At 45.4% G+C, this 9,468-nt stretch overlaps 2 protein-coding genes across 2 annotated transcripts; both read right to left on the reverse strand.

The window, feature by feature from the left end:
* Positions 1-1,066: 1,066 nt before the first annotated feature.
* CHCHD1 (coiled-coil-helix-coiled-coil-helix domain containing 1) lies at positions 1,067-2,373 on the reverse strand. Its single transcript, XM_045783613.2, has 3 exons — positions 2,213-2,373; positions 1,969-2,087; positions 1,067-1,364 (listed from the first exon to the last, which is right to left on the reverse strand). Exons 1-3 carry the CDS (start codon positions 2,334-2,336, stop codon positions 1,254-1,256), a joined length of 354 nt encoding a protein of 117 aa, XP_045639569.1. The 5' UTR covers positions 2,337-2,373; the 3' UTR covers positions 1,067-1,253.
* A 1,546-nt stretch (positions 2,374-3,919) lies between these two features.
* On the reverse strand, positions 3,920-9,424 carry POFUT4 (protein O-fucosyltransferase 4). Its single transcript, XM_045783352.2, has 3 exons — positions 8,642-9,424; positions 7,898-8,523; positions 3,920-6,498 (listed from the first exon to the last, which is right to left on the reverse strand). The coding sequence occupies exons 1-3, from the start codon at positions 9,347-9,349 to the stop codon at positions 6,351-6,353; spliced, it is 1,482 nt and encodes a 493-aa protein (XP_045639308.1). The 5' UTR covers positions 9,350-9,424; the 3' UTR covers positions 3,920-6,350.
* Between the last annotated feature and the right edge of the window lie 44 nt (positions 9,425-9,468).

A 9,468-nucleotide genomic window follows, 5' to 3' on the forward strand; every position in this document is an offset into this window, starting at 1 on the left:
AGGACTACAGGAACAGGTAGCTGTAGGGGTCAGGGAGGCAAGTCCCCTTCTTTATCTGAATAATTATCCCACTGGAGATTTAGAAACCCCACTGACCCCTTTGTCTATTTAATGCTCTAACATATATAGGAACAGTTAAGTTAGTTATGCCTGAAAGGGCAGAGTATACATAAAATGCTATACAATTGTTTCTAATATCAAGTGGTCACAGAAGTTAATGCCTTCAGCAGCTACGTATAGATAACTTAATGAAAGAAGTGAACAGGTGATACACAAAGAAGATAATTGCAAATAAGTTTGTTTCACCATTTGGGAGAGGCCAATGCCAGGCACCTGGAGAATAGAGACAAATGATAATCAGCTCTACTTGATTATTGCCATGCAGGAATGAGAAATTTGTGTTGCCAGATCCTTTTTTTTTTTTTTAATAGAAAGCTCCAAGGTGGATTTTTAATGACATTTTCCCTATTTCTGAAGGTGGTCATCTAATTTAAAAAGAAATTTTTAATTGTGTTGGCTAAATAAAATACAACTGCAGTAACTTTGGTCACCAATTTGTAAACTTCTGATTATTCTGGGAGCATCTTGCAGGGGCTATGCACAAAATAGGCAGTCCCTAAATACTTAGAGATGATGGCAAAAAAAAAAAAAACCTCTGGGGCGCCTGGGTAGCACAGTCATTAAGTGTCTGCCTTCAGCTCAGGGCGTGATCCCAGCGTTCCGGGATCGAGTCCCACATCGGGCTCCTCTGCTGGGAGCCTGCTTCTTCCTCTCCCACTCCCCTGCTGTGTTCCCTCTCTCGCTGGCTGTCTCTCTGTCACATAAATAAAAATAAAATCTTAAACAAACAAACAAAAAAAAAGAAACACCTCTGCACATAGACAGACTTCAACTCCCTTACTGCATCCAAAGGCAAGGGTACTAAATGGTGTAAGGACTTCAAGTGCAGAACAAGAATAAATTTGTCCTGCTCCTGGGGCAAATCAGGGAGCAAAGAACTTCCAGTCTCGGGGAAGATAAAGCATTCAAGTATGGAGGGAGAACCTAATCTATAACAAAGGCCAAGTTTTCTTCAGAGGATTTTATTTCAAGATAAAGCATAACTTCCACCCTGACAATGATTCCAAAGGGTGAAACAGGTGTCTTGCCTCCTTTCACCTTTCAAATAGAGCATGGCAATGCAAACGTCTCTAAAACACCTCTGCATAGTTCTCAGTAGCTACAGTCCAGTCATAGAAAATGCTTCTCCATTTTCAACTGACATGAGATTTGTTAGGAAATCTCTGTAACAACTTATTCATTTTCTTGGGGGGTAAATTCCCAGATTCTCCCATGTCCTGGATTGATCTCACCTTTCGGGCTTCCTGAAAAGACAGAACAAAAACAAAAATGACAGCTCTACAGTTTATCCTGACCTAGGCCAACAGTTCTCACAATGCCACAAAGCACATTAATATATGTTAACCAGCCTGGAAATATGTGTGTCATCTACTCAATCCCCTTTCAAAAGTGACTTGGAACTTACAGATGACTGTATGACCTGAAGCTACCATGCCAGCTAGCAATTAATTTTAGGCTAAAATCCAGACAACCTACCCTTCACTGTCTTTAGCTCTATTTCAGACAATAATGTCTATTTGAGCAGCACTTTAAATTTTACAAAGTGGTTTTCCCATTCATTCCTTCATTTAACATTCACAGCATTCTGTAAGGTGGGTATTAATGTTAACCTCCTTTTACATCTGGTATAGCTAAAGCTTAGAGCAGTGAAACAAATCACTCAATATCACAATGCCTTCAAAACATAAGTTTTTCCACTTTAGCATGAGTGAAATCGCTTCCACAACTTTCCTCGCCTTTTTAGAATGAGAATTACTTTCTAACACCTAACAAGAGGAAAGCAGAACAATTACTTGTATCCCTGCCCCATTCTCCTCCCAAAAGGGCACCCTATGAGCCTTCTGTCACCTCAGCCCTCGAAGCACAATCGAAGAAATCCTGGATCTCTTTTCTGCACGCTTCGTCGCGGAATTCATTCTGCTTCCAACACGCCATCATCACCGACATCTCTGTGACACAAGTCGCCTCTGGAGGAGCAAAACGGGAGCACCCTCAGTCACAAGGAAACCCTTACCTTCTGGCCCTCCCACCCAGTCGCCCCGTGCATCCCTCCGGCTTCCGCTCTAGAGCCTCCCTGGCTCCGACTGCTCACCGCCCCTCTCCCGGCGTCGTTCCCCAACACGGTTAGCTAGGATGAGGGGCTTGTTGGGCTTCAGTATAGGCTTCCGCGGATTTCCCAGCCGCGGTAGGCGACCCCGCAGGCTGGGCGTCGCCATTGCGCACCGAGCTCCCGGCAGGCTCTGCGTCTCCGTGCGTGACCTTGCGTGACCCCTACGAGCTCGACGAGTTTCTAGGCGCGCAACCTGAGGGAAGCTGGGAGGCCTGCCTGGTCTCTTGGCTCAGTAGGCCTGGTGCTGGGATCCTCCACCGGTCGTTTAAGACCTGTGTGCAGGTTAGGAGGAGAGTCTTTGGGGCTCGTGCGCTGACCCAGACCGCTCTTTTGTGGGCTCCCGACCCTGAAGTTTCCGGGCTGTGCTAGGCCAGGAACATCCAGGAAAGAACACGATAAATAGGACACTCGTTTATGGTGGTAGCTGGCTGAATTAGAGGGTGATTGCCATGGGCAAGGGCAGAGGATGGGAGCGAATCAAAATATGAGACTTTAAGATGTTAGGTTTGGACAGATTCTTATTGTTTTGACAAGTCTTCAAGAACTGTTGGATTTTACTACCTTTAAAACCACCCCAAAACCGTAAGGAAAAATTAGGCTTATTTGAACAGTTGCTACTACTGGGGCACCTGGGTGGCTCAGTCAGTTAAGCGTCCCACTCTTGATCTCAGCTCAGGTCTTGAACTGCGGGTTGTGAGTTCAAGCCCTGCCTTGAGGTGTGGAACCTACTTAAAGATTTGGGGCGCCTGGGTGGCACAGTCGTTAAGCGTCTGCCTTCAGCTCAGGGCGTGATCCCTGCGTTGTGGGATCGAGCCTCACATCAGGCTCCTCCGCTGTGAGCCTGCTTCTTCCTCTCCCACTCCCTGTTTGTGTTCCCTTTCTCGCTGGCTGTCTCTATCTCTGTCAAATAAATAAATAAAATATTTAAAATAAAGTTGCTACTACTTATATATCCTACTATATATCCTTTGCTTTTCTTTGTAATGATCTATTGGGTAGGGTGAGGTTTAAATACTTTGGTATTTATCATCTAATTTAATCCTCTCTCCAATCCTGTGAAGATACTTGGTGGTATCATTCCTATAAATAGACTTGACCCTTCAGTTGTGATGCCTAGCTTCATCAGACTTGGTTCTAAGTGACTTTTAGCTGTTTTACAAAACTCAAAGATGTGCCAAGAATTGTCAGGGCATTTAGAAATGAGCTTCAAGAAATGTTTCTGGTAATGAAAGCATAACTTGAACAGCTTTTAGTTCATAAGGACTATCTTGGAGGAGCAATATTTGGTTGTGTAAAATGTACTGTACTAAAGTTAAAATCATTTATCAAAGATGTTTAATCTTCCCATTGATCTCTGCATGACTGTTTCTTTTTCTTCTGTTGCGTCTCAGTTCCGGTCAGAGAGGCCTTCCCTGATGCCCCCATGTCCCCACCATCAAGCTGTTATATTTTTTCATAGCATATATCACAGTCTGAATTGTTCATTTGTTGTTTGTTTACAGCCTTGCTTACCAGCAACACCCATTTAAAATGTAAGCACCATGAGAGGGGACCCTATCTTACTGAATCCCCAGTACCTAGAATAGTAACCATAAATACTTGTTAAATGAACAAATGTTTTGACATATTTTTCCAAGTCTCCAAGTGTATCATACTCAGCCCAGAAATATAACCAAGCAGAAGACACTGTTTAGAAAGAAGTCATTTATTATACAAAATGAAACCTGAGAAAATAGAAAATTGCAACACATGGAGTAATAAAGGCATCAGTCCCATGCTCTTTCGCCACTGCAGGAGCACAAATAAAACTGATTCCTAATCAGACACTTCTACCAACAATAATCTTGAGCCTGTTGCTGTTTACAGAGCAAGTGGGACTCAAACCAGAGAAAATTCACATTGTTTGCTTTCTCTTCATATTGGTTCTGCTTTCTCTTGTGGAAATGTAGCAAGTGGTTTATGATGCTCTTTTATGAATACTTTTATGGTGATAGGATTACAGGAGAAAGTGTGGGAAGCACTGTCCACAAAGCAGGCATGAGTCTCCAGCCACAATCATTCATAAACAACTGGCCCACTTTGTGCATAAAAGTGCTAAAGGAATGCCAGTGTGAACTGGTGTAATTAGGAGAGGTAAGAATGATTATACACTTTGCACTTACCCTTTTTATTGCACATAATGAAACTTGATTGCTAACCTTAGTTTGCACTTGGATAATATGTATTTTGCACTATAAATCAGCACCTGCATTTAAATAGATTGCAAGTTCAGAAATCAGAGTCCTGAATTTGACTTCTTTTGTAGCTTGCTACTATTTTAATATAAGTATGTTTGAAGATCCATCTTCCCCTCTTGTTCTTTTCTGCACAAACCCAAACAGGTTAAGCAAACTTTCCATTAATGTTGGGAAGGGTATCTTTTTTCCTAAAAAGTAAAATGGAAAAAGAACCACCCTGGAAGTGAAATCCAGCCCAAATTACAGCTTTCCTTGGCCACATCCTTAGATGTCACAATATTAAGGGTGGGACCCTACTTGTTGAAGCATCTAACATACAAACATACACATACACACATCTTGTTGTAAATTAGTGTGGGTATGTATATATAAAAGTACATACGTTAATTTACAAACAGATAAACTGATAGGCTATGGAACTTCTCTAGTGATAATTCATTAATACTACATTACAACCAGAGTAGCGCTGAAGTCCAAAGTATTCTTTCTTGTTCCACTGGCCCAGAAAAAGCTAATGATCTCCCTGCCCATTAAGCTTTATTTTCAAACCACAGCAATAAAAGGGTTTGGCTATACCCCAAAATCTGCCTAACAGCTTTTTATTTAGCCAGCCACTTGTGGCTATCTCTTGCCTCACCTCCCCTTGAGGTTAGGACCTTAGGTGGGCTCCATCAATATGTAGTCTCAGTAAGTACTATAAAGTTGTACAGATGGATAGTGGTAATAGAATGAATGAAGTTGGAATATTCATCCCACGTAAAGTGAAAAATGCTACATAATATGAGGTAATTACTACAACTATATTGCTGGGCTGTTTTTTCCAAAATAATTTTCATGACTCTGGGGAAAATGAGACTTTTGTAGCATATGAAAATAATAAAATAGAGGGAAGAGTTCATTAGGTAGACAGAAGAGACCAAAGACCTATAAAAATGTGCAATTTGATTCGCATTGGTCTATTTTAACATCTCAAAATCATTTATATATATATATATATATATATATGAATTACATATATATACACTCATCATTTCCAGCCATAGTCTCTATCTCTAACCTAAAGTAGAGCAGAACAATTCATTAAATTGACATGGCATATATTAGCCATTGAATCTTTTTGTTCAAGAGATGAGAAGGAATTAGAGATATGCTCTTAAAAAAAAAACCAAAAAACCAGTGGTAAACAAAGCTGTCAAATCTATAGCCAGTTTAATGCAGGGGATGAATGTGGGGGTGGTGGCAAGGCTAATGCATCTTCATCAGATATTTGTGTAAAACCAGGAAAGAAAAATCAATTTAAAGTAAAAAGATTGACATCAAAGGCAAGTAAATGATATAAAAAATACAACTCCAAGAACCAGAATACAACCCACCAGGAGTTCTGCTTCACCACCAAGATAACAGTTTATAAAGCAGGAGATGAGGAAAAGAGATTAGGAAAGGTACTGAATAATGAAGAGTTTAAGGAATAGTGTCAAAGTTTTAAGACCCTAAACCTAACCCATCTTACCTCATTCTTAGACAAGTACCAAGGTGTTCTAATCATAGTTGAGAGGATGAAATGGCTAGAGAAAGATGCAGTTCTTTTAAAATTCTGTTCCATCAGCAATTTGAAACAAGTGGGTGTTTCAGGCTTTTGCTTCCCACTAATCCAAGAACTGGAGGCCTCCATCTCTCCTTGAGGACAGGCCTGATTACCACAAGGTGAGACACTGGATACACATCGTTAGGATAAAATATCAGTGGACATAACTGGAATTCCTTGAACTCAGGATAAGACAGTGTTCATTAAGGTTGCGCAGCAGATGCCCCTCATGTCCCATTGTAGAATAAGGACTTCCATCTCCTTAACTCTACCAAGTTAAAGGCTCTTGCAAGGGTAATTAGAGATTTTGGTTCCTTTTCATGAAGATCTCGTGTAGGTAATCCCAAAATTTCATCTGCTTTGTCTCATTGTTGTGGATCATGGCAGTGAGAGCTTCCCCCTGGTCCAGACCTTGCCAATAATCTTGCAGCCACATCTCCTTCCAGCTGAAACATCAAAGTGGGAGTTGGATTATGGAACCTCTGCACAGCTATGAGTCCTGCCGTCTCTGAATGGGGTCAAAGAAATCTTAAGCAGAAACGGTAGTCTCTGGCTGGGATAGGGCTCTGCTTTGAAGGGAAGGAAATGTGAAGTAAATCTAGTAGTAGTACAGATGACAGTAAGCTGCAAACATGTATCTATCACACATCCCACCCCCAATGAGTTAAACCTCCTGACTTGCTCGCTCTGGGTTCCCAAACGTCAAGGAGTTCAGAGGAAGGCAGGGCAAGGGCCAGACTATGGAACCAGAAGTCTCTGTAAGAAAAGTCAGGGAGCCTCTTCAGACGTTTACCTTATAAGCTACACCTTTATTTCATAATCAAAATGAAAGTTCAGTGCTGTCCAATGTCTAGATAAAACATTTTCTTTTTTTAATGTTTTACACTTTCCTTCTAGTAAATCATAATATTATTTTCAGCATAAACCAGATACAAAATTAGATACTAGATGGAGGACTCTTCCCAGAACTAAACTCTGCCAGAGTGTCTATAAACAGCCCTCTGCTGCCATCCACTGTGCAAGTAGGTCTCTGCAGGCCATTCTAGCACCTTTGCTTTCCTAAACTTAATAATCTTCTATTCACCTCTCCCGAAACAGATGTGGTTTGCTGCAAGTGGCTTCAACATTTTCCCACTCCACCTCCCACGCTGACCTTGTTTCCCAATGCACCAACTTCTGCCACTTACTGCAGCAGCTTCCTCACTTCTCTTCCAATTCACACTCCCACCATTGTTCATTATTATCTATTGAAAGCAGTCCTTCTATTTTGTTTAGGGCGAACATATAATTTATCATCCAAACCAGGGTACTTTTAAGAGTGAAAGGAGGGGCTATTAATAATTATGCCAGGTTAACAGATGTAAACCCTACTGCAGACAAACCTCTCTCAAAATACCCATCCCCATCCCCACCCCCACCCTTTAGAAGATGCTAAAGAAACAGCTGAGTTGATTTTCAGGAGGGTCCAACTCCTGAGCCTGGTGTTGAGGCTATGTATAGCCTGGCCCCAGTTTATCCACCCAACTTTGTCTCTCTCTCATCACTTCCTCTGAACAGACCCCCTCTGCTCTGGTTGAAGCCTTTTTTGAATCACTATTGCAAACACTGCTCTCATAAGCTGATCTTCATGTTGTTGCCCTGAATTATATTTTGCATCTTTTACTATATTTTGCATCAGTTTGTCTTATCTCCCCAACTGGACTCTTGACACCTTGAAGACAGAGTAAGCCCATGTCATAATTTCCTTATACAACAATACCCTCAGCACCTAGTACTAGTTCACTGCCCACAGCGAGCAAGTTCAATCATTCGATTTGATGGCCACAGGACCCCGGTTATCCTTACCTGTCATTATCGGGAATCTCTTCCACACTGCCAAAGCCAGGCGTGGGCACTGGGCAGTCCATGTGTGAGGGCTGGGCGATGTGAGGTTCAGGACCAGGGATGTCCCCAGGAGAGGCTGCGTGGGCTTTCTCGGCCTCCAGCCGAGCCAGTTCGTAGTCACAGACGAAACACTCGAAGCCATTGAGGTAGTTAGGCAGTAAAGGATCATTCACTCCCCACTCCCGATGCTTCAGACTATCCAGAAGGAACTGGTTGGTGATGCCCCCCGGTTGCTTATATGCCAGGTATTTCATGTATTCCTCATCATTCTTGTCCAGAAAGTCAATAAATTCTGCCAACTTCTGAGGTGACTCAAAGTCATCAATGAGGATGATGGAGTGATTGTTGGGCATCCAGTCCCTCACAGAGGGAGAGCCGCGATACACCGGCACAGCCCCGAGATGCATGGGGCGCCACAGTTTTTCTGTCATGTAGTCATCACAGATGGCATTTTCGAGGGCCAAGTGGAACTTATAGCGAGACAAGAAGGCCAGGAGCTCTGGATCCTCGGTGGTGGCTGTGGCTGTGTCCTGTAAACGCGGAGTGGGCAGCTCCCGATTTTGCAGGCATTTCCCATAGGAGTCCACCTGAGCGGGGTAGAGTACGGCGGTCAAGCGGGTGCTGCACGTCGGCCGGGACACCAGGGGTCCTGGCCTCAGCCGCACGCGCCCCCTCGCCCCCCAGCCCCGCCCCGGCCCCACCCACCGGGATGTAGCGCATCAGCTCGCGCACGTAGCGGTCCCGGTCCGCAGGCACGTCGCAGTGGGACTGCAGATAGAGCAGCGGCGCGTAGCCGCGGCGGCGCCACTCCGCGCGCTCCTGTAGCGGGGGCGCCGCGCGGCGCAGGTAGGCGATCCCGGGCAGCCACTGCAGCGGCAGCGGGTAGTCCGAATGGCGGCTGAAGGTGGCAGTGAGATTGAAGAGGCGGATGCCCGGACCGTGGCTCAGCACGAAGTTGTTGAGGGGCGACTCCTCGTGCAGGAGCGCCCAGCTCTGATGTGCCAGGCGCGGCAGCGGCGCCTCAGACGCGCGAAAGTCAGTACCGTAGAAGAGCAGCGCGCGCGTCCGCGAGTGCCCCCGCACCCGTCGGTCCCGGGACGCCACGCACGCACCGCGCGCGCACTCGATGCGCTCCGAGTCGACCGGGAAGTGGGGAAATAGCCCTGGGCTCCACCACAGCAGCACCGGCAAGTCCACCGCCACCTCTCTCCCTGGCCGCCGGGTCCCCGGACTGCGCGCCACCCCCACCGCGCCCAGCGCTGAGGGCGGTCGGAAAACCGCACCATCCCACGGCTCCGTCCACCCCGCCTCCCCGCCGGTCTCTCCCTCAGCCACGGGCCCAGAGCCGTTGACCGCACAAACACTAAGCACTCCAAGGACAGCAAGCACAGCCCTGCTACGGCCCGCCGCCATGTCCACTGGCAGCTGCCCCCACCCCCCGCAACTCCTCCCGGCAGCACCAGACCCCGCCCTGCGGTGAGTCGCGAGCGGACGAGGTTCTACGCCCGTTGTGCGTGTGACGCATGCGCAGT

Source organism: Ursus americanus, chromosome 6 (assembly GCF_024610735.1).
Source record: "Ursus americanus isolate L20-20 chromosome 6, mUrsAme1.1.p, whole genome shotgun sequence".
In the NCBI taxonomy this organism is placed as follows: Eukaryota; Metazoa; Chordata; class Mammalia; order Carnivora; family Ursidae; genus Ursus; species Ursus americanus.

Excerpts from the sequence above, each read along its gene's own strand:
- CHCHD1 (XM_045783613.2), bottom strand. The coding sequence starts at position 2,336 with ATGGCGACGCCCAGCCTGCGGGGTCGCCTACCGCGGCTGGGAAATCCG. Across the intron at positions 2,088-2,212 it reads ACGACGCCGGGAGAGGGGCG|AGGCGACTTGTGTCACAGAG; the intron begins GTGAGCAGTCGG and ends TTGCTCCTCCAG. Across the intron at positions 1,365-1,968 it reads ATTGTGCTTCGAGGGCTGAG|GAAGCCCGAAAGGTGAGATC; the intron begins GTGACAGAAGGC and ends CTGTCTTTTCAG.
- POFUT4 (XM_045783352.2), bottom strand. The coding sequence starts at position 9,349 with ATGGCGGCGGGCCGTAGCAGGGCTGTGCTTGCTGTCCTTGGAGTGCTT. Across the intron at positions 8,524-8,641 it reads AGCTGATGCGCTACATCCCG|GTGGACTCCTATGGGAAATG; the intron begins GTGGGTGGGGCC and ends TACCCCGCTCAG. Across the intron at positions 6,499-7,897 it reads GAGATTCCCGATAATGACAG|CTGGAAGGAGATGTGGCTGC; the intron begins GTAAGGATAACC and ends TTGATGTTTCAG.